The sequence below is a fragment of the Vipera ursinii genome, assembly GCF_947247035.1.
Source record: "Vipera ursinii genome assembly, chromosome: 2".
NCBI classification, from domain to species: Eukaryota; Metazoa; Chordata; class Lepidosauria; order Squamata; family Viperidae; genus Vipera; species Vipera ursinii.
This window is the reverse complement of record NC_139513.1, coordinates 192,763,370-192,787,782: the sequence shown is the minus strand read 5'-3', so window position 1 is coordinate 192,787,782 and position 24,413 is coordinate 192,763,370. Positions and strand designations below refer to the sequence as shown.

Below are 24,413 nucleotides of genomic sequence, written 5' to 3'. Positions count from 1 at the left end.
TATATATATATATATTTAAACATTGTAGACAAAAAGGTTTGTCAGCTCGCTGGTACTGTGTCCAATGTTTTTAAATAATAAATTTAATAAAAATTTTAAAATTAAAAAAAAATAAAAAATAAAAAGAGCAGGAAACAGGGCCATCAGTTTTCAGTTATCGTCCTCAGAGGCGACTCAGAAGGCTTGAGGAAGGCACTTAAGGAACACCACTCTGTTAGATAATCATCCTTCATAATTCTGATATTAGTGATTGAATTTGATTCTTTGGATGTATCCCAAATGCCAGTTAATATTTATTTGTTAGACTTCTAATGTATTTATTTTTCTGTAGTGAAAAAGTGTACTAAGAATCTAAAGTGACACCTTTTCTTAAAGCTTGGCTGTAATGCTGTACTGAAATCCAGGTGTCTCTTTTCACCCAGATTCAGTGGTTGATGAATCTTGCAATTTTCCCGGCCTTCAACAATATTTCAGCCATTCACATTATTTCATTCAATCTTCTAACATTTTTAAAAATGTCAGATCACTGTTTGATTCAATAGCATATTATCTTCTTTGGGGTGAGGGGGCATCCTAATGAAATGTGTGACTGCCTTCCTCAGAGATTCCTCCTTATATTATTAACATTTTGTATCAGCTATGGGACATCCCAGGCCAGGGAAATTTTGGAATGTAAATCACTACCAAAGTAGGAACTCTGATTACTTTTTGTGTGGCTTCAGGAAACGAAGTGATTGCTGTGGACTGGAAAGGGCTAAAAGATGTGGACCATATCAATATGGACAGCACCAGCTCACTCCATGGAAGCAGCATCCATAGACCATCTACTGAGGTGAGCATTCATTCCATGTCGTAGAGAAGACAGCATTCTAGGATCAGCAGCAAAGAGAATTCCCCAGCCAAAAAGCACAGAAACAAGTATGTTTCAGGATGAAGATCCAGGATCTTTCAAATAGTCAAAAGGGGTGGGGGTGGGTGTTTTATTGTTGACAATGATAGGGTTTTTTGAATTTTTATTTTGACTTGATGTAGATTGGCAGGAAACCAAATAATTGTTTGAAATTTGAATCCAATAAGATTCTAGAACTATTAGCTGTGAAAAACATGTTGGCAGTATTCCATGAAGAGCCTACGTAGGACAAATCCTTATCTGTGAAATTTCTCTAATGAGTACTGGCGAGACTCAAACCACTCATGTTCTCTATACAGTATCCTCTTGTATTCTTGTGATCATGCAGAGAATTTTCTCTTTTTGCTATAAAATCTCTATTCCGTTCAGGCCATTTAATGACTTGATAGTAAGCCTTGTGAATCAAGTATGAGCAGCCCTGGTCCCCTAGAGGCCTCTAATATTTTTTTTCCTTCTGGCACTCAGCTAAGAACCAGACTGGATTGAGTATGATTATGATGGAGTAGAAAATGTGAGTGCAGAAAGTGTCGTCCCTTTTTAATCACATAATGGTCAGCCTGCCAACTACCAAGCAAAAAGAATTTCAGTGTGGAAAACAACACACTACGTGCTTTTCTTTCTGCTATAATCATGCAGCTCTCCCCACAATACTTGAATGATTTACACAGAGAAAATCTGTTTCTATGGTAGGTCCAATCAGTTGCAGGAGAGAAAACATGGCTAGATCTCAGGGTGCCTAAAGAAGTTCAAACGTCTCAGACCCATGTACTGAAATTAGGGTTAGGGGAAAACATAGAGGCTGGCTCTTTGTGTTTTCATTATCCATCAGCATAGAGTAGATGGCTTCAGATAGATTATCCTTCTTGCATAACTTTGTTTGATTCTTTGATAATTGTGTGTAGCCTATTTATCTAGTAGGGTGTATGCCACTAATGGCAGAAAGTGAAGAGGAACTGAAGAGTCTCTTGTTGCGAGTAAAGAAGGAGAGTGCAAAAGTTGGGTTGAAACTAAACATTAAGAAAACCAAGATCATGGTATCCGGCCCTCTCAATTCCTGGCAAATAGATGGGGAAGAAGTGGAGGTAGTGACAGATTTTATTTTCCTGGGCTCCAAGATCACTGCAGATGGGGACTGTAGCCAAGAAATTAAAAGACGCTTGCTCCTCGGGAGGAAAGCCATGACAAATCTAGACAGCACACTAAAAAGCAGAGACATCACCCTGTCAACAAAAGTGCGTATAGTCAAGGCTATGATCTTCCCAGTTGCAATGTATGGCAGTGAAAGTTGGACCATAAAAAAGGCTGAGCGCCAAAGAATTGAGGCCTTTGAACTCTGGTGCTGGAGAAGACTCCTGCAAGTCCCTTGGACTGCAAGGTGATCAAACCGGTCAGTCCTAGAGGAGATCAAGCCTGATTGCTCTTTAGAAGGCCAGATCTTGAAGCTAAAACTCAAATACTTTGGCCACCTAATGAGAAGGAAGGACTCACTGGAGAAGAGCCTAATGCTGGGAAAGATTGAGGGCAATAGAAGAAAGGGACAACAGAGAATGAGGTGGCTGGATGGAGTTACTGAAGAAGTAGGTGTGAGCTTAAATGGACTCCAGAAGATGGTAGAGGACAGGAAAGCCTGGAGGAACGTTGTCCATAGGGTCGCGATGGGTCGGACACGACTTCGCAACTAACAACATGGAATAAAATTTAATGAGCTTTTTGAAATAGATAAATGTTATTCAAGCATGACATTTTAGTTTTTATGAAACTCCTGCAAATGGATGGGAGTATTTTGATGTATGCTTACTTAGATTGTGACTCCTGAAATCTTATCTTCAGGGGATTTTGATTACTCAGTGTGGTATATCCATTTGAATGGTAGGAGAATTGGCTCATTTTTCTCCATTTTTAAAATTTCTACCGGCCTCTCATGGACACTGTTATAAAATAATTGTTGGGGTACTCAGAGCTTTGCCTTTAATTAGATTCAATGGCTCAATAATTAAACCAGACTAGTCTTCTCTATTTTGACCACCACCTTCTCTCAATGTCAGATAGTACTGTTACCAGAACCACTTGTAATTTGAGATGTGCTGGGCAGAAGTTCTTAAGAGTAAAGTGTGACGTTTCTCTTTAAGGACCCATATTGTAATAAAAATATTTAATATTTAATCTTAGAATCATTTAATAGACAAACATTACTAAACAACTATGGAAAACTATGCTTGAAAGCAAACTTAGCAACATACGTCATTGGTTAAATGTGCATTAAATTCCCATGTTTTCACATGCATATGCAAACACAACTCTAGGTGGGGCTACATTGCTTGGGATAAGATACACGTGGTGCTGGAAAAGGTTTTCAAATGTGCTGGAATGTATTATACTCCTATATATAGACTTCAGATCCATGCAGGAAGCAATGTGGACCTTCCATGATGAGTTAATGACATTGCTGGGCACTTTCCATCATTCTAGTAATCCCCTCTTCCTCCTGTTGCAGGAGTTACTCTTAAGACAGTGACAGAAGTTGCTTACTTTTCATTGCCCTCAACTGATTGTTGAGGGAATCAGAGGTATTTCTGAGGAAATGTGAAGCCATGTCAAGTAACGATCCTAAACTGTCTTCCTGCCAATATGCAATCTCAGAAACAATACATGAAACAGCATCTAGGAAACTAAAAGGAAGAATTGAAGAGATGAGTCAATTCAATTAGACAGAGAAGGATGAGACAAAAGTATTTATATATAGATAAAGTAGAGCAAATATTGGGTGGAAAGCTTTTCTATAAGTAAAGTGCCACATCAAAAAATGGTCGAGTAAGGAAAATAATAAAAGGCAGGTAGCTTTCAGGAAGAGTATTTCATCCTGGCAGAACTAAGGGAAGATGAACAAAGAAGAAAGCTAGAATGGAAAAAAAATAAGTAAAAAGGAAAAAAGTGAAGACATTTTGCTAAAGGCACTTTGTCCCCCTTCTGTTCAATTTGTGTCCATTTCTTGGGGACTTCCTAGATTAGTGCCTGCAATTTTCTTGGCACAATTTTTTAAAAATTCTTTGCCATTACCTCCTTCCTATGACTGAGAGAAAGTGACTGGCCCAAGGTCACCCAGCTAGCTTTGTGCCTAGGCTTTAGGCAATTTTATAAATCTATAGCTACTTAATCACCTACTGCTGCTATAAATAAATTTTCAACTCATTGTTTAAATGAACATCTGACAGAATAATTATATTTTCTCACCAGATCTCAGTTTGCTTTTCCCTCTCCTCAATCTTTATTTATTGTGCTATACACTTACAATTGTAACTACTGTCAACAACAGCCTCTCCTAAAAGCATGCTCCCTGGTCTCTGAAATCCTTAGTGTTGTTGTTAGCTGCAAGGTCGTGTCCGACCCATCGCAACCCCATGGACAACGTTCCTCCAGGCCTTCCTGTCCTCTACCATCTTCTGGAGTCCATTTAAGCTCACGCCTACTACTTCAGTGACTCCATCCAGCCACCTCATTCTCTGTCGTCCCCTTCTTCTATTGCCCTCAATCTTTCCTAGCATTAGGCTCTTCTCCAGTGAGTCCTTCCTTCTCATTAGGTGGCCAAAGTATTTGAGTTTTAGCTTCAAGATCTGGCCTTCTAAAGAGCAGTCAAGGTTGATCTCCTCTAGGACTGACCGGTTTGATCATCTTGCAGTCCAAGGAACTCGCAGGAGTCTTCTCCAGCACCATAGTTCAAAGGCCTCAATTCTTTGGCGCTCAGCCTTTCTTATGGTCCAGCTTTCACTGCCATACATTGCAACTGGGAAGACCATAGCCTTGACTATACGCACTTTTGTTGACAGGGTGATGTCTCTGCTTTTTAGTGTGCTGTCTAGATTTGCCATGGCTTTCCTCCCCAGGAGCAAGTGTCTTTTAATTTCTTGGCTGCAGTCCCCATCTGCGGTGATCTTGGAGCCCAGGAAAATAAAATCTGTCACTACCTCCATTTCTTCCCCATCTATTTGCCAGGAAATGAGAGGGCCAGATGCCATTATCTTGGTTTTCTTAACGTTAAGTCTCAACCCAAGTTTTGCACTCTCCTTCTTCACCCGCAACAAGAGGCTCTTTAGTTCTTCTTCACTTTCTGCCATTAGAGTGGTATCATCTGCATATCTTAGGTTGTTGATATTTCTTCCGGCAATCTTAATTCCAACTTTTGATTCACCTAGCTCTGCCTTTCTCATGATGTGCTCTACATATAAATTAAATAGGCAGGGCAACAGTATACAGCCTTGCCGGATTCCTTTCCCAATTTTGAACCAATCAGTGGTTCCGTGTCCAGTTCTCACTGTTGCTTCTTGACCCGCATATAGGTTTCTCAAGAGACAAATAAGATGGTCTGGTACACCCATTTCTTTAAGAACTTGCCACAGTTTGTTGTGATCCACACAATCAAAGGCTTTAGCATAGTCAATGAAGCAGAAGTAGATGTTTTTCTGGAACTCCCTAGCTTTCTCCATGATCCAGCGTATGTTGGCAATTTGATCTCTAGTTCCTCTGCCTCTTAGAAATCCTGCCTGTACTTCTGGTAGTTCTCGATCCACATACTGCTGGAGTCTAGCTTGTAGGATTTTAAGCATAACTTTACTAGCATGTGAAATGAGTGCAATGGTGCAATAGTTTGAACATTCTTTGGCACTGCCTTTCTTTAGAATTGGAATGTAAACTGATCTTTTCCAATCCTGTGGCCACTGTTGAGTTTTCCAAATTTGCTGGCAAATTGAGTGTAGCACTTTTACTGCATTGTCTTTTAAGATTTTGAATAGCTCAGCTGGAATACTGTCACCTCCACTAGCTTTGTTGTTGCTCAGTTTTTCTAAGGCCTACTTCAATTCACATTCTAGGATGTCTGGCTCGAGGTCAGTGACCACGTCGTCGTGGTTATCAGGGACGTTAAGCTCATTCTTGTATAGTTCTTCTGTGTAATTTTGCCACCTTTTCTTAATCTCTTTTGCCTCTGTTAGGTCCCTGCCATTTTGGTCCTTTATCATGCCCATTTTTGCATGAAACGTTCCCTTCATCTCTCCAATTTTCTTGAAGAGATCTCTGGTCCTCCCTATTCTATTGTTTTCTTCTATTGTTTCTTTGCACTATTCATTTAAGAAGGTATTCTTATCTCTTCTAGCTATTGTCTGGAATTCTGCATTCAGTTGGGCATATCTTTCTTTTTCTCCCTTGCCTTTCGCTTCCCTCCTTTCCTCAGCTATTTGCAAAGCTTCCTCAGACAGCCATTTTGCTTTCTTACATTTCTTTTTCTTTCGGGTGGTTTTAGTTGCTACCTCTTGTACAATGTTGCAAACCTCTGCCCATAGCTCTTCAGGCACTCTGTCTATCAGATCTAATTCCTTAAATCTGTTTGTCACCTCTACTGTATATTCAACAGGGATATGATTTAATTCATACCTGAGTGGCCTAGTGCTTTTCCCTAGTTTTTTCAATTTAAGCCTAAGCTTTGCAACAAGAAGCTCATGGTCTGAGCCACAGTCACCTCCTGGTCTTGTTTTTACTTACTGTATAGAGCTTCTCCATCTTTGGCTGCAGAGCACATAGTCAATCTGATTTCTGTGTTAACCATCTGGTAATGTCCATGTGTAGAGCCATCTCTTGGGTTGTTGGAAAAGAGTGTTTGCTATGACCATCGTATTCTCTTGACAAAATTCTATCAGCCTGTGCCCTGCTTCATTTTGTACTGCAAGGCCAAACCTGCCTGTTATTCCAGTTATCTTTTGGCTTCCTACTTTAGCATTCCAATCCCCCATGATGATAAGGACATCATTTTTTGGTGTTAGTTCTATAAGGTGCTGTAGGGTTTCATAGAACTGGTCAACTTCATCCTCTTCAGCACTGGTGGTTGGGGCATAGACTTGGACTATTGTGATATTGAATGGTTTGCCTTGAATTCGAACTGAGATCATTCTGTCATTTTGGTGATTGTATCCCATTATTGCTTTTCCTACACTTGTATTGACTATGAAGGCTACTCCATTTCTTCTGAGGGATTCTTGCCCACAGTAGTGTACCTGGTGGTCATCTGAATTAAATTCATCCATTCCTGTCCATTTTAGTTCGCTGATTCCTAAGATGTCGATGTTCAGTCTTGTCATCTCTTGTTTGACCATGTCCAGCTTGCCTTGATTCATGGATCTTACATTCCAGGTTCCTATGGAGAAAAAATCTTTACAGCATTGGACTTTCCTTTCACCACCAGACACATCCTCAGCTGAGCATCCTTTCGGCTTTGGCCCAGTCGCTTCATTCTTTCTGGCGCTACTAGTACTGGCCCTCTGCTCTTCCCCAGTAGCATATTGGACACCTTTCGACCTGAGGGGCTGATCTTCCAGCATCATATTGTTTTGCCTTTTGGTACTGTCCATGTGGTTTTCATGGCAAAGATTCTGGAGTGGGTTGCCATTTCCTTCTCCAGTGGATCATGTTGCTCTGTACCAGCCTGCTACCGGCCCTGCAGAAAAGGCAGGGACAACCCCTTTTACAAGAAGGCAAGAGGCTGGAATTACACCTGCAAAATTGATTGCTAAAAAAACAAACAGAACAAGACAAACCAAGAAACAGGAGCTTTAAGAAACAGGAACTATCCAAGCGGTTGCCTTCAGCAAACCAGCCCTCCCACACATTGCCCTTATATAGAGTTTAGGGCGTGGCTTCTCTCTGCCTCCTTCCGAGGAGCCCCATTGCCTTCCTCTGTTTACTCCTAATTGACTGCCTTCTGCGTCGGGCGTCCTTGAACAGGGCCAGCTGTGGGTCATCTTCATCCACGCTGTCAGGCTCACACAGCTGGGTCTCCGTGGTGACCAAGTGGGAGGGGCCTGGCTGAGGGCTCTCATCAGCAAGATCTTCAACCCCCTCAGCAAGGTCTTCAACACCCCCCTCCTCCTCTGAGTCGTCCGACCCAACTGCCGAACCCACAGGCTGACCCTGAATCACAACACATGTTTTGTCAGAACTCTCTGCTATGACCTGTCCACTTGGGTGGCCCTGCATGGCATAACTCATAGCTTCATTGAATTACGCAAGCCCCTTCACCACGACAAGGCAGTAATCTATGAAGGGGAAATCCTTAGTAGAGGAAGCAATAAAGCCAACTACTACATGAAATGAATATGGTATGGAGAGAATTTGGGTGTGTTACTAATGTTTTATCTTCTTCTTATATAGCAAACACGGACAGATTTCTCCTGGGATGGCATTAATGTGAGTATAACCAGCATGATACATGAGTCAATGTGTCTATGTGAGAGCCTTGCTTCGGGTGGGTCTTTAGGGACCCACCATTAGGGACCCATCTTGCATCTAGAAAATTCTGGGTCATATCTTAGATCAGGGATCTTCAAACCTGGCCCTTTTATGACTTGTGGACTTCAACTCCCAGAATTCCTCAGCTAGGCACAAGTCATAAAAGGGCCAAGATTGAAGACCCCTGCCTTAGATTGAACATTTTTCTGCTTCTATCCAATTTATCCGAAAAAACAAATACAAATTCATCTGAATGCCAGCTCAACACACTGAAAATATGTATGTTTCAAGCTCAAATTCCAATTCACTGAACATTTTGTCCATGATCCCACATCACTCCCTGGAACAGATCCCCTCAGCAGCAGACAACCTGATCTATGAGTGGGTGGGTATTCAAAATATGCTCTTAAAGTAGATGTATATTTGAATGACTACTTTGCTAGCTGTTTTGAATATGCCTGCCTGGACTCAAGGACATAGGTTAATTTTAATTTCTTTTGCAAGCATTTTTATAAGATATTATCATTAGCATTTGCAAGTATAATCCAAAAACATCTTATTTTAATGACTCCGCTATTTTCATTCTTTTTTCATTCTAGTATTTTAAAATTATACAGACTTTATCTAAATTATTCAGACTTTCCTAGTTTTGTTAACTGTGTATAAATGTATACATAAATACAAACACATACAATTCTGTAAAAGCAGGATACAAAAATCACCTTTTAAACTGTTCATTAAAAAGTGCAAATGCCATAAAAGTGCAAATGCCATTAAAGAGGTTAGGTCCTATAGTGTTCATCACCCAAAAATGAAATATCCAGAAAAGAAAACTCATCTAGATTATCTAAAATCTACAATTTTAGACTGGATCTCAAAATCATTACATAAATCTAATTTTGTGTTAACCACAATATGCTGCACTTGGACAACCAAACTTGATTTAAAAAAAGGACTACAGAAATTGCTTCTACCGCAAGAATACCCCCAAGACAAATTATCTAAAAGAAAAAAAAACTCTTCACAATATAAAAAAGCAAATATATTCATTCTATATATCTATGAAGTATACAGTTGGCATTCTGTACATTCTTTAACGCTTTTAATAACTGTATCTCATATGTTCTAGTAAGGAGAGATTGTAATTAAATGGGAGTTATCCATTTAATTTTATCACTAACTGTCATATAAATTGTTTAGATCAACCAATAATGAGCCACTCAAAGGCATACAATAATATCCAGATCATGGCTAAATATAGATTTCTATTGTTCAATGCTCTGAATACAATTTTTATTAGATGGCCAATGACTTTTGTAGCCCATTTTCTGCAGACAAGTATCAAGTACATAGGGCATGCTAAGAGTAATTACAATATATATGCATAATACTGCCATTTGTACTTTAAGGTAAAGTAGCTACAGGACCTCATACCAACACTGTTCTTCATCCACTTTCTTTCTGGTGCTTGGCTTTTCTGTGCCCCACACAATACCATTTGCAATAAATAGCAAATTCAGGAAAAATGGCTGTTATATAGATTGTTATTTGTTACCACATTTTGTTGTGTTATGTTATCACAAGTTAAAGTTCAAGTGTATTATAACTCGTGAGGTAAATACTGACAGACTCAGGTGCTTGCGGCGGCCGGTTGACAGCTGACAGCTGTCAAAGGCTGCCGCCAGCCAATCACGCATGCGCGACAGCCGGTTGACAGCTGACAGCTGTCAAAAGCTGCCGCCAGCCAATTGCGCATGTGCGGCAGCCAGCTGACAGCCGACAGCTGTAAAAGCTACCGGCTGAATCACGCATGCGCGGCGACCGATGGCTCCGAGCTGTCAAAACCTGCCGGCAGCCGATTGGTTGCTGCAACAGCGGTGGGAGAACACGCCACCAGGATTGGGCAAAACGTTTGACAGGTTCTGTATAAAAGGGGGATTCCTTCCCGCTGTCAGCTGTCTGGTATTTTCCCGAATAAACGCTTCACGAACCGAGCCTGCTGTCTCATTGTGATCATTGCTCTCTCTACAATTCACCTAATCTACTGTATGTATGGGGAGGGGATTTTCAATAAGAAGGGAGAGGCAGTTTAGGAGTATGGATTCTTATAGCTTGTATGGATAACATGGAAGGAAAATTAACTGACACATCTGTGGTTTTGAAGGATCTGTACCCAATTTCAGCAAGTCTACAATTCCTATATATTCTTTTCTTCTTCTTTTCATTTTGTGACTACACCATGTTCCTCAACAATAATGTTGAGTGTTTCCTTTGTGCAGCATTCAAAGATGAGAAGCAGAGGCAGAAAAAAAGTAATAAGACATGAGGTATGCTATATTACATGCTGCAAAGCAGAAGAAATGGTGACTTCTGTGCAGAGTTCCAGAAATCTAGTCTTTCCTTTATCATTCTGGCTTCTATATTGAATCAAAGTAAGACAGCAGCTAGGTAAAACTTCACCTTTGAAAAACACTTTTCTGGCCTTATCTACGGAGTATTATCTGAATCCAGATAACAGTAATCCACTCTTATTTTTGTCTACCCACTTAGACTATCAATTTACAGCATTATACAGCTATCCCTGTGATATACTGTAAGCCTGTCTAAATTTATAATCTGCTGCCACGGTGATGATGTATTATGTTATTAGTTGTTATGTTAAAAACGCTCTGAAGCATTTGGGAGCTTTACATACACAACAGGCTTACCTGGAGTTTTATTTATTTTCTGCCTTTTAACCTTCTCATATAATATATCATAAATTGCTGGCAAAACACATGCCAGCTAGATAGCAAATGTAACTTTAGCTCATTAGAGCTAATGTAAAACTAATACTTGCCTTAGAAACTTTTTTACCTGTCAAAGCATCATGTAGGATGCTTTCTTCCTTCTATTTTAGATTTATATTTCTTGTTTTCTTAGAAACTCAGATTAGAATACCTTCTGCTCATTTCCTCTATTTCATGTTTTATTTCTTGGTATAACCTGTTTTCAGCTATCCATGGAAGATACAACCTCAATTCTTCCCAAACTGAAACGAAACTCAAATGCCTATGGGATTGGAGCGCTGGCTAAGTCATCTCTGTCTGGTGAGGATCTTAAACCTGAGAATCTGAAAATCTTGTACTTCTTACTAACCTGGGTTTTATCCACTTTTTGTCCTAACTTCAAATCTTTATGAAATAACAGGAGTAAAAAGAAACTTTTGTCTCAGAATTGGTTTGTTACTCCTTCGCATTTGTATGTTGGAGCAGGTGGGTGTTGTTGAGTGCATAATGAGAATCCGCTGTTGTCTGAGGTAAAAATAAAAACTGGACAACATTATTACCTTTCTCATATTCCAGAACAAGGTCTATTTTACTAATGCAAAAAAAAATATCTCCCCCCCCCCATAATAATGGGTTCTTGTGTGTGGAATGATGTATTCTTTCTTCTTTTGTCATTCAACTGCTAATATATAGTTTTTATTATTTTGATGCTTTGATTTTTGCCTTTTATTGGTGTTTACTATTTCGTTATCTATGTATTTATTCCATGTGATTTTATTATGTAAGAAGCCTTGGGAAGGATTCTGTCCTTAAAAGCATTTTAAATAATAGGATTGGCTGTTCAACTCACTCATAGTAGAGAAAAAAGGAAAGAATTATAATTATAATTCACAGAATTAAAGAAGTTCTATAAATCTGTTTAAAGCTTTTGAAAATTTTAACTAGGAAAAGAAACAAGTGCTAGAATTAATTAACATTAATCTTTCATGGTTGAAAACATTCTGAAAATAGACAATCTTGTTTTTATTAACAATACATTACCATTAGTATATTTAATTTTTGATGGATGAACATTAAATTATATAATTTCATATTGTTGCCTACTATAATTACTATAATTTATTTTATTTGTAGGTAGAAAAATTATTTCCTGTCCCATAAAGAGCAAAGGTTGGGGAATAGACAGTTAAAATCAACACTGTCTTTTGAAAGAGTGTTAATAACAATTAAGATATTTCTTTATGTAATACATAGATCGGTTTTATTGCATGTCTCATTAAACTCTGCAGCTGCCATCAGGCAATGTCAATGACCCACTTTTCAAGTGTTATAGGATCGAACTAGATACACATGTAAGTGCATCTCTTGCTCCCTCCTGCTGTGCTGCAGCCAAAGACCCACTCCAGATCTGCTCTTCTATGCATCAGGAGAAAATCTGCCATATGTACCAATGCAAATTTTCTCTCTGCAGGCATAGAGCAAATTTATAAAATACATGGATTGGGGAAGAATAGAAGACTATTTCTAGGCGAACCAGGAGGGTTAATTCCTGAGCCCTGCAGTCCTGATTTTGTTCCCCATAGCATTTTTTAAAAAAAGAAAGCATATTGCTTATGCACACTTATTATCATATTTTGTTGGCTGTTTATAATTCATTATACATATTGTTATATTGTGGCCCCAATTTGCCTCTTGCTGTTGAGCCCAGATTCTCCTCTGCAATGACAAATAATTGTACTGTTCAGATAAAAAGATGGCAAAGCAATTCACTTTTAGAGTTCCATGGCGCATATTTATTTATTTGTTTTACCTTTATGAGGAGCCTCCGGTAACAGTAGAGCAATTATGTTGGAACAGGAAGAGAGAACAAAGTAGACTTGTCCTAGGTTGCCATGACAGATTGCTCTGGTGCTGTATAATAGCCCCTCTTTGTTTTATTAATGTCTGGCGCCTTAGGGATATCCCGCACCATGAAGGATCACGTCACCAAGCCCACTGCCATGGGGCAGGGTCGTGTTGCACACATGATTGAGTGGCAGGGCTGGGATAATGTCACCAGCCAACAGCAGCATCATACTCATGAGACAGTACGCAAGGACGCAGATGCTTACTCTGACCTGAGTGATGGAGAAAAAGAGGCCCGATTCCTTGCAGGTATGCTACCACTTCTCTGTATGCAAATAGCTCTAGGTAGAAAAAGAGGAGGAGGAGGATAAATGGGATACAGAATAATTCTTCTAAACTTATTATGGTTCCTTTCACATTCAGCCAGATGTTTAGACTGGATTTGGCATTGTTGTCCACCTGTTGAGTCCTTCCCAAAGACCTGAATTAGCCAGATGTGGTTATTTCATTAGAATCAAATTCCAAATCTATTTATTTGGAATATTGCATAGATGCAATATCTGAGGCTATTCAGATATTGGCTATAACAATTTCTGATCTGTTCCTCTTACATTTGAAGAAGTGTGAAAATGATCCAAGCGTTATCTTAGAGGAGATAAGCTTATTCTGGAGTGGTTCTGGGCCCATTCAAATCTCTCAATATAGATAAGATTTACTATCTTATTCCCCTGGTTCAAATAAAACAAATAAAGATTTCAATTGAAAATGTCTCCCCCCTCAAATATTATAGATTGTATTTCTGACTCCGACATTATATATACTTTTACTATACAATTCCTATTCCATATTTCTAGCAACTTCCAAACTTTGCTAATGCTTTGAAGGTGGGATTTATTCCTCTGCCATTGACTATGTACTTATATGCACGAGACAGCCATTCTGATACAAGATTGTCCATTCAAAATATAAAATTTCAGGATTCAGATTGGAATTTTGAGACAAGATATCGATCAGGATATCGGACAGTGAGACAGTGAAGAGAAAGACAGTGAAGCACCAGATGTATTTGGCTATTGGCAGGTGGAAGAAAGGAACGACATTCACTCTTTTCTGTCTTTTGGTAATTTAGGGGTGATGCAACAGTTTGCTATCTCAGAAGCCACGCTGATGGCCTGGTCTTCCATGGATGGTGAGGATGTAAGTGTCAATTCCAACCAGGAAAACCAAGCTGGCAACTACAATGAAAACTATCAAGAGATGATGGAGAATCCAGGTGAATATTTATTTTCTCTTTAGGCTTCCAGGAGATGAATATAGAGATATAGGGAGACAGGTGATCTTTTCATGAAACAATTAGAGAAGGTGAAAGGTATCCTGATTGGGACAAGCATACCAGTCTTAGTTATCTGTTATGAACTTTCTGTTTATTCGGGCAATATATTGGCTAAGCACTAAGCAGGATAATTCTAGTTTTGAATGTTATATCAGCAGTGAACACATTAAATAATGTTAAAGCAGCTGTCGGCCAGTATTCAGTTAATATTATCTAAATCACGGAACACTTTAAGGCACAGCTTGTATTCTATATTATATTATTTCCTCTACTTTCATTATTTGTCTCCAACGCCACCTGGTAGGTCTCTTTGTGCCTCAAGCTTTGTAGAATTTAGGTCAAACTTGTGTCTAGATCATGTTGCTTCAGAATACAAATAGGGGCTGATGCAACTCAATGGATGTCCTCCAGATTGGCTTAAAATCCCTCAAAGTAGCAAGCTGGGAAACCTAGCCTTCTCTCTGACATATTAATTGTCAACAAGCAGATGATATTTATTTGAAGAAGATCATTTGGGATGGTGAAAACTTTTACTGGAAGTAAGGTAGAGCTATTTTTTTTAATCCCATTTATATCCTGCCCCCAACAATCTGGGTCCTCATTTTACCTACCTCAGAAGGATGGAAGGATGAGTCAACCTTGAGCCTGGTGGGATGCGAACCTGCACTAATTGCAGGCAGCTGGTGTTACTGAAGGAGGCATTAGCCCACTGCTCCACCAAGGCTCTTAAAAATATGGAACGCTTCACGAATTTGCTTAATTTCCATATTAAGCAGGCATGCTTACATTCCAGTCAACATATATTCAGTTTGTATATGTATACATATAGTTAGTTGATATGTACAATCATAATGTTCAAGGAATTTGCAAATATGTGTTTACATTTAAATACACATATTAGTTATCCACATTTAACAAATATGTCCATAAAGAGATTTCTGGGGGATAACTAAAATATCCTTTTGCATTCCTTTCTTTCCCAGGACAAACAGGTAGAATATATTATTAATTATTTATTTGTTGCTGAAGAAATAAATAAGTAGTAAACAGTACAAATAAAAGTTTCTGAATCTTGAATCTTTAACTTATTTTAAAGGCACAACCAAATCTCATATCACTCCTATCATTACACACACACACAAAAAAAAAATTCTAACTTATTCCATGAGAACTGTGTGTGACTTTGCTCTCTTGAAAATTGCTAGTTCAAGCTAAACCGTTATAAAATATGAACTATATTGCTTTTAAAATTTTTATCTATAACCCAAAAGTGCTCCTGTAATCAAGTAAATAAAACTGCTGTGAAAACAAAAAAGAATCTTCTATGAACAGTTTAATAAGGATGGTTAAAGCGAATGAGATAAGAGGAATACTTTGAAGGAAAGTAGCATTATCTTAGAACAATACAAAAAAATAGGATAGGATAGAACCCAGGAATGTACACGTTTAGTCAATTTGTAGGCCTTATGTAGCATATGAAGACTCCTACCACAAAGCAGATGGCCCCACGTTTAATATCTTTTCTTGCTTCTATTCATCCTTCCTTTATTTTATTATTTTTTATATTTTATTTTTCATTCATTCCTTCATTAAGTTTTACTTAACCCTATCCAGAGACTCTCAGAGGGTCACAGTCATGCTATAGGTAGTCCTTGACTTACAACCATTTGTTTAACAACCATTGTGACGGTGCTAAAAAAAAAAAGGATATGTCCCGTCCTTACTTAAAATCGTCACAGCATCCCAGTGTTCATGTGTTCAGAATTCAGTTACGTGGCAACAGGCATGTATTTTTTTTTATTTTTTATGATTATTTATTTTTTCTTTTTTTGAGTTGTCCTTTTTATTAGTTTATAATATAAAAATGCAAAAATGAATAATAGGAAAAATAGGGGAGGGAGAAGGGAAGGGAAATGCGTAGAAAATAAGGGGGGGGAAAGAGAAGGCATTGACTTGTAACTCCCTTTGGTACAGTAGAATAAGATAATAACATCAAATTTCAACTTTTTACTTTTCCATGATAGTTTAAACTAGCCATTTCTATAACAACAAATCTATCTAATCAGTAAAACCAAAATCAAAGTTTCATAGTAGAAACAAAAGTAATTGCTTTTTTTTCTTTCATCAAAACAGACAATTTAGCCATCTCTGGTAACTCCCATCAACTTGCAGCCATTTGTCCATTGTGGGGTTCGAAGTGTCCTTCCATTTTTGTGCATAAAGAAATCTTACTGCTGCCAATATGTACTGTATAACATCAGAGTGCCAATTTTTTTTCTCCCAAGTCTTTTCCATTAAACCCAAAAGAAAAGTTTCTAGTTTTATCTTTATATTCACTTTAAGAATCTTCTGTACTAGAATATGAATCCTACTCCAATATTTCTTTGCTTTATCACATGACCACCATAAAAAGTCCCTTCTTTACATTTGCATTTCCAATATTCATTTGAAGTATCTTTATATATCCTTAATAACTTATTTGGTGTTAAATACCAATGATATAAAAATAAAAATTTTCTTTTAAATTGTCATTTAGTGTAAATTTCAAACTTTTCGTCTACATATTCTCCCATTGTTCAAACTTTACATTACATCCAAAATTCCTTGCCCACTGAATCAGACAGTGCTTTACATATTCATTTTCCAAATTCAAATACAATAATGTTTTCTAGATCTTAGTAATAATATATTCATCACTACCAATTTATTTTTAACAAAGTCAAACCCATAACTCTTTTTGTCTCATTTAAATCTTTATTTCAATTGTAAATATGTAAAACAATGGCAGAAACGTCCTTCTGATTTTAGCTGTTCCTTAGACTTGAGGATAGGATCACCAAAATTAAAAGAAATTATTTTACAGTAAGTTCACCAGTCAAGCTTTGCCACCATTTCTTTTTTGAAAAAAGCTTTCTGAGGCATGCTCCATAGAAAACCTTATTTTATATTTATTCCAAACTCTTAGAATGGCACATCTAACAAAGCGGTTGTTAAAAATCAACATTTACTTAAACTTGTCATACCATAAATAACTATGCCATCCAAACATTAATTTATGACCTTCTAAATCAAGTAGCCTCTTATTCTGGAGGTTCACCCACTCTTTTAGCCAGTTCAAACAACAGGCATCAAAATACAGTTTCAAATTTAGTAAACCCAAACCCCCTCTTTCCTTAACATCTTGCAGTAGTTTACATCTAATTCTTGGTTTTTCCCCTTGTCATATAAACTGTGAAATATCCATCTGCCATTGTTTAAATGGAGTATCGGTTGCAAGTATTGGTAAAGTCTGAAAGAAAAAAAACGGGCGTGCATTTTTGATGGTGGCAGCATCTGGGGTCACGTGATTACCATTTCTGCCCATCCCAGGGTGTCTTCTAACAAGCAAAGTAAGAAGGATAAGATGGATCCCTTAATCCCTTGCAGCAAAAAAGATTGCAAAATCAAACACAACATACTGAATGACCACATTGCTTAGCCATGGAAGTTCCAGTCATAGGTCAAAAAACTATCTGAATTAAAATGCCCATTATATAATACCGGTACATAGTAAATAAAAAAACATAAACCCATAAAAACATAAAACAAAAATCGTAGAGAGAATAAATAAAAAGCAAAGAAAATAACTGTCATATAAGTATCAAAGACCCTTATAAACAATTGTTTTTCAAATATTTTTTTTAAATCTGATAAAGAACTGATCAAATTTCAGGGGCAAAGAATTTTAATAATAGCTAAACTAATTCCTCCCCTAACCCAGCAAAGTGTAGTGGCTCCTTTATCAGCAGAGGGTGAAATGATATCAAGAATCTAGATAGATGGAATAGCAAGTGAAAGTGAAGTTATTGAAATATACTGTTCAAAAACAGCTTTTTGAAATAGCAAAAGCTGTTTTTTTTATTTTGGTGGGGAGGCTTGTGGAAAACATAAATGGCAAAGTAAGTACCAGTTTTGCCACAAAAATTCTTTTTTTAAAAAAAACTGCCTTCTCTCTGGTAGTCAGATCTCTTTCCTCTCTTAGATCTTTAGTCTTGTTTCAGATCACTGGAAAAAAGTGTCTGAAAACATTATAGAATCCCTCTTTGTGCTCCCTGTAGCACAAAATCCAAGCATCTACATCTCATCGATATCTAACATAAATATGCATTCTCAATCCATATTCACTTTATCTGTACATTGGATTAATAAAAATGGTAGTAAAAAAAGTAAAGTTTCCCCCGCACATTCGTGCTAGTCGTTTCCAACTCTAGGGGCCGGTGCTCATCTCCGTTTCAAAGCCGAAGAGCCAGCGCTTGTCCGAGGACGTCTCCGTGGTCATGTGGCCAGCATGACTAGACGCCAAAGGCGCACGGAACGCTGTTACCTTCCCACCATAGTGGTCCCTATTTTTCTACTTGCATTTTTACGTGCTTTCGAACTGCTAGGTTGGCAGAAGCTGGGACGAGTAACAGGCACTCACTCTGTTACGTGGCACTCGGGATTCGACCCACCAAACTGCCAACCTTCTGATCGACAAGCTCAGGGTCCTAACCCACTGAGCCACCGCGTCCCTAAAATGGTAGTACCTGGGTATAAATCATGAATGCATCTTCACAGCTGTGAGATTCCAAGAGTCTTAACAGCTGTGTAATTTTAAGGGATGTTCATTGTAAATTGTGTCCTCTCACAACCTCCCCAGGCAACTGCTAAGCAAGCTTACCTTCCTGCCACAAAAATCTTGTTGCTTGCGCCTTTCCTATGTCTTCTTCACTTCTGCCTTTCATCTCTCTCTCTCATTTTTATTGTTCTCTTCCTACCTTCTGTACAGAACACCTGGCCCAGGTGCAGTATGACAGCTGGCCTCACTCTTACGTCTCACAAGGCATGTACTGCCTGGGTTCATCTGATGCTTGGGAAACCAGTGATCAGTCCCTCATTGCGTCCCCAGCTGCTGGCTCTTACCTCGGCCAGAACTTTGAGGAGTGCCAGTCTAACCTGCAGGAAAGTGTTTTAATCCAGAACAACCTTATCCAGCAGCACCAACTGTTGCAAATGCAACAGCAGCTACAACAACAGCAACAGCTACAACAACACCAGCAAGTGCAACAGGCTGTGTTGCAAAATACTGGACTTGTAGAGGTATGGCCAGCTCAGACAACTCCCAGTGGGGATGATAGCGCTGGTAATGGGGGCAATGCTGAATCCAGCACTCTTGTGGGAGTTCACGCAGAAGAGGAAGGGAACCCTGTGCTGGATAAAGCACCCCTGTTGAACAAGAAAACTTCTCCAGAAGAGGACGATGTTGTATGCCGGGATCTGGAGTCTCTTTCACCCAGAGAGGAGGCAGAGCCTGCCGCCCTTAGCCGCAAGGTTTCTGATGTTACATCATCTGGAGTTCAGTCTTTTGATGAGGAAGAAGGTGAAACCAATAACTGATGCTGGCTGTTGAAAAACTTTTGACAATATGCATGGGAAACACGGGTGGGGGAAGTGTCAGGGAAGCCCCTCTCCAGCTCCTCAGTTCCTCCTATCTCAATTCTCCAGGCTCCCCAGTTCCCCACAGCACACTTGTTTATCCTTAGATTTATGGAAAGGTAAGCCAAGGACCAAAGTGCTGGGCATTGCTAACTCCCCCTCCCTCCCCTCCTGCACACGACAGGCTGAACTTTTAAGACTTAACTGCCCAGAAAGCTCATGGAATGCAAGATAGTGGCCTCATGTGCACATTGCAAACAGCGGGAGCTGGTTATCAAGAGTGGTTTTGTGAGGCTGATTCGATTAACGCAGCCTCTTGAGAAAATGCTGCTTCGGTCTGCCTCTTGGAACCTGGTGGGACAATGATAGGGAGAGAGGGATGCTTCTTAGATAACTGCAACGAAAAAGTCAGGCCTCATCAAGAATTCTACTTACGGAAGTGAGGTGCTATTTGGAGAGAAGCTTTCACTTGAGGCCTAGAGGACCATGAAGTGGAGGGCATGGATCCAGACTGTGGGACTTTAGGGGTAGTGACTATTCCGTGATACAACTGAGGTACTCTTGTCCAGTTCAAACCTCATTCTTCAGCACGTGTGCATGCATTGCCACTGAAAGTCTCTTTATGCACCCACCCTCTGTTAACTTTGCCTATCTGGGGCCTGGAGAGAGTTTTCCCCCTCTATTTATTACTGAGCACTGCATGTAGGGTAGGGGTCATCTGTCAATCTTATAATTTATGCAGACCTGAAGTTCAGTCTTTCCATTGTACGCAGGGAAGACAAGACAAAGAAACAAAAGCAAACACATACCACAACTTAACGATTGACTTAGTTTTCTTCTATTTTTCACCAAAATGTTTATGTTGTAACAGTTTTTTGGCCATCAGAAGGAATGGCCTGGTGCCATCTAGTGAAAGGTAATACTCCTTTCCTAGGCTTGCAAGTTCTTCTGAAAAGATTGCAAAATTGAAACTGGGCCAAGAGTAATTCTCTACTATTCCCATTAATTTTCCTTGTAAGATTTTGTTTTTGTTCTATTGACAAATATTTGTAATGCTTAGCTCAGTCAAGAATAAGAAAATACTAAGCGGCACATTCTTCCCATTTTTATTTGATGGAAGGGTGTTTTGTTTTTTTTTTTTGAGGGGAATGAATGCTAAGTCTTGTGGCCCATAGAGTTTGATCTCAAATTATCCCCTTTTCTCAGTTATTGTTTTTTTCTTGGCAGACAAATGGAAATTAGCATTATGAAACCTAGTTTTTAATACTGTGTTCTTTCACCATTGTTTGTCAGAAACAAACTATGGAAGAAAATAATAATGGCCAGAATCAGTAAAAACATTGTGGTCATCATTAAAGTGGCAGAAATAAGGACACTGCCATAAAAGGTGACCCAACATTGTGTAGAGAGAAGACACCCCACAGATGTGCATTTTCTCTGCTCTTTTTCTCCTCTATGCCTGCACCATTTGTTCTATTTACCTGAAATTTCAATGTGGCTTGCAGCTAGTTTGTTTTCTCTGGGTCTGCTGGCTACAAAATTGAAGAGTAAATTGCACAGCAACGCTTTGTTTACTCAGATCTTACCCCTTTGTGTAGAGAAAGGGGAAGAACATTGGGTTCAGAAGCTTTGCGTACAGATGTCATCAGCAAAAGGGAGCTGAAGTGCCCCCACCCTTTTCATGAAGAATTGAGGGGAACTCCGTGTATTTCAACAACCAAGAAACTCTGTCTTCCCCTTTAGTGCAGCTTCTTTGAGAACATTTTCATCATGCAGACAAATGGTCAGGCAAAAATAATCAAAGCAAATGCATGAACGAAAAGCCTTTTGTCACCCTTCTTTTCCTTGTCTTTGTTTCCTTACTCTTCCTGGCTCCTTGGGTTGGGAAGACTGCTCAACCTCTGAGCCTTTGGGAGCCCACCTCTCTTTTAAAATATGTTTACATGCTACAGTGCCAACCTCTGAAGGCTAAGAGGGTTGGATACAGAACTTCGCTGGATATGAGGACAACACCTCATTTTCTTGCATTTTTTTTCTTCTTAAATTGCTGCATTCTGGCCTTCAGTCAGTTGTGGGGGATTCTCCCAGCAATGATGAAGAACCATGAAGAGTGCAGAGTGTGCATCTCTGCAAACTAAGAATGATTGAAACTCCAACATCATCAAGCCTTCAGGATAACCAAGAAAGCTTTGAGATGTTTCCAGTATTGTGATGGGGGAGGGTGGAGATCCAGGCAGCCTGATTCTCCTTTCCTCCAAACCATTTTGCTCCATGTGCCTATCCAGGACCAGGACTAAACCTGGATGTTTACGGTAATTTGTTTCTGTGTAAATTTATCCTGCTTTCATCTTGGCGCTCACTGACCTTGATAATAAGTGGCTCATCTTGTTTAGATACCTTATTTTATTGTCTGTCTTTTTTTAAAAGGAAAATGTAAGCAACATGCATTTAATAATGCCACATGTCACAAATGTTTGAGAGATTTATATTTTTCTCATTCTGAGAGATGCCAGAGAGGGTCATACTGCATGGAAATCAGTAAAGAAACAACAAAAGAAAGCTAATTTTGTGTTTGTAGAACTGGGGATATGACTGAGCAATGTGTACAGTGGAATAGAGAATCACAACTGTATTGTAGATTTCTATAACTATCATTGGAAAGTTCTACCAATAAGCATATTTTCATTTAAATTGTACAATTCTTGGGGAGGATTTATAAATAAATAGAATTGTCCAGGATATGAAACTCCATTTACCTTCCTCTCCCTCCAGCCCCTGCAAAGGGATCTTGCCTTTTAAAACACCTTTCCTATTGTTCCCTTTGTTTAAGTGTACTGATGTCTCTGCTCTTAGGCAGGTACATCAGCAGAGAAAAAGTTACACTTGGCCCCAGATGACAAAAAATCCTTCAGCTTCAGTTATCTGTTCTGTAGCATTCCAAATCCAGAAAGACTGCAGCTCTCATTTTATTGGACAAAATAATCAAAATGGCCGTATTGCTCTAGTCATACAATAAAACAGTTCTGTGTGATACCTTCAAAACTTAACAACAAATGTTGCGCCCTCAGCTGCTAAACAGAGTCAGGTCAGGTTCACTGACCTGAATGGAAACAGCTCAAAATGATTCCTGATATAAATGCATTAGTACCAGCTAACTGAAAAGCAAATACTATTATCAAAAGATGGGACAGCCAATGCCAGGGCAGCTCTGCAGCTCTGAATATGTTGTAGTTAGAAAGCTTCAATCAGGAAAGTTGGAGATGTTTTTTTATTATTATTCTTATTTTGCAGAAGAAAACAGGCAGATAGCACAGCATACTGCACCTCCTTTTTACCACTTTATAGGTGAGTTTATTTCTGGGCTTAGAGCCTGACTGAGAAAAAACAAACCAGGAAGGATCATTGGGGGAAAAAGGGCAGTTGAGGGAGGGTTACAGCCTCCTGCTTCTGTCTGCTCTCTTAGTTCTCCAACTCCAACTCCACTGCCTTATTGTTATTTATCAGGAACCCATGTCTGAAGAACTAAGGAGAAATTTCCTGACAGTTAGAACAATTATTCAGTGGAACAACCTGCCTCCAGAAGCTGTGAATGCTCCAACACTGGACGTTTTTAAGAAGAGATTGTATAGCCATTTGTCTGAAATGGTATAGGGTTTTCTGCCTGAGTAGGGGATTGGACTAGGTGACCTCCAAGGTCCCTTCCGACTACTACTTCTTCTTCTTCTTCTTCTTCTTCTTCTTCTTCTTCTTCTTCTTCTTCTTCTTCTTCTTCTTCTTCTTCTTCTTATTATTATTATTATTATTATTATTATTATTATTATTATTATTATTATTATTATTATTATTCACACAGTCAGCCAGATATTCAGACTGGATTTGGCATTTTTGTCTACCTATTGAGTCCTTACAAAGGACCTGGGATAGGCAGATGTGGATGTTTGATAGTATTACAGATATTGTCGCAGGATGGAAGCAGTTCCTAGTAAGGCCACCTTCTTATCATCATCATCATCATTACCTCAGCTCTAAATGGAATTCTACTACAGAATGCTAAGGGGGGAGAAAGCCTTTTCAGTCTATGAGGGCTGCATTTATTAACTCACTGATTTCACATCAACGTGGTCATGTTGAGAAATTTCATATTTGTTACATGCATCATGTTTTATTTGCTTGGTTTCTTCTTAAAAACATGAAACCATGCAATTCAGATACACTGTGTAGCTTTTTATTTTGAATGTCTCCGAAATGATAGGCAGTGAATTCCTGAGTGAAGAATATTGGAGGGGATATGTAGGTTTGTGCTCATGTTTCAGATGCCTGGAGAGTTATGCCAGGGTTGAGGAATGCACCCCTCTTCAGAAGTTATGAACCTGAAATATTCAACGTCCCTACCACCCAAGAATTCTGGGAGTTACACTTTGACCCATATATAGAGATTTTAGGTTCCTCATTCCTGGCTTATGTACATGAATAATGGCACCAGTTTTATAGAAGGTTATTCATGAAACCATTAGGACTATCTAATCTTTTTTAATGAAGTAAGATCTGGTCTTGGATTTCCTAGACATACTTTTTTTTGGAGGGGGGGGAATCCTTGAAGCAATTTTTAACCCTCTGTTGCCACTTCCTGTTCCTTTGCATGAATGCAGCACTACAATCATAGTTAGCAAATAGTGTATTTTGTACTATTCACTAAATAATTCACTCTGGTGCAATATTGCAGTGTTGATGTGGTATGAATGCTAGCAAGGTCTATTCCAAGATATCTGAGCAGTTTTACAGACGTTTTTTGAACGGTTGACCAAGGGATTGCCAAAGAGTCCTAGAGGAA

General features: G+C 38.9%; 1 protein-coding gene across 1 annotated transcript; it reads left to right on the top strand.

Moving 5' to 3' along the window:
* Positions 1-727: 727 nt before the first annotated feature.
* On the top strand, positions 728-19,574 carry FAM131B (family with sequence similarity 131 member B). Its single transcript, XM_083352143.1, has 6 exons — positions 728-832; positions 8,105-8,140; positions 11,178-11,271; positions 12,907-13,104; positions 13,925-14,068; positions 18,936-19,574. The coding sequence occupies exons 1-6, from the start codon at positions 779-781 to the stop codon at positions 19,541-19,543; spliced, it is 1,134 nt and encodes a 377-aa protein (XP_083208269.1). The 5' UTR covers positions 728-778; the 3' UTR covers positions 19,544-19,574.
* Positions 19,575-24,413: the final 4,839 nt, after the last annotated feature.

Coding starts and splice junctions, on each gene's coding strand:
- FAM131B (XM_083352143.1), top strand. CDS start 779: ATGGACAGCACCAGCTCACTCCATGGAAGCAGCATCCATAGACCATCT. Junction 11,272..12,906: donor GGCTAAGTCATCTCTGTCTG/GTGAGGATCTTA, acceptor CTGGCGCCTTAG/GGATATCCCGCACCATGAAG. Junction 13,105..13,924: donor AGAGGCCCGATTCCTTGCAG/GTATGCTACCAC, acceptor TTGGTAATTTAG/GGGTGATGCAACAGTTTGCT.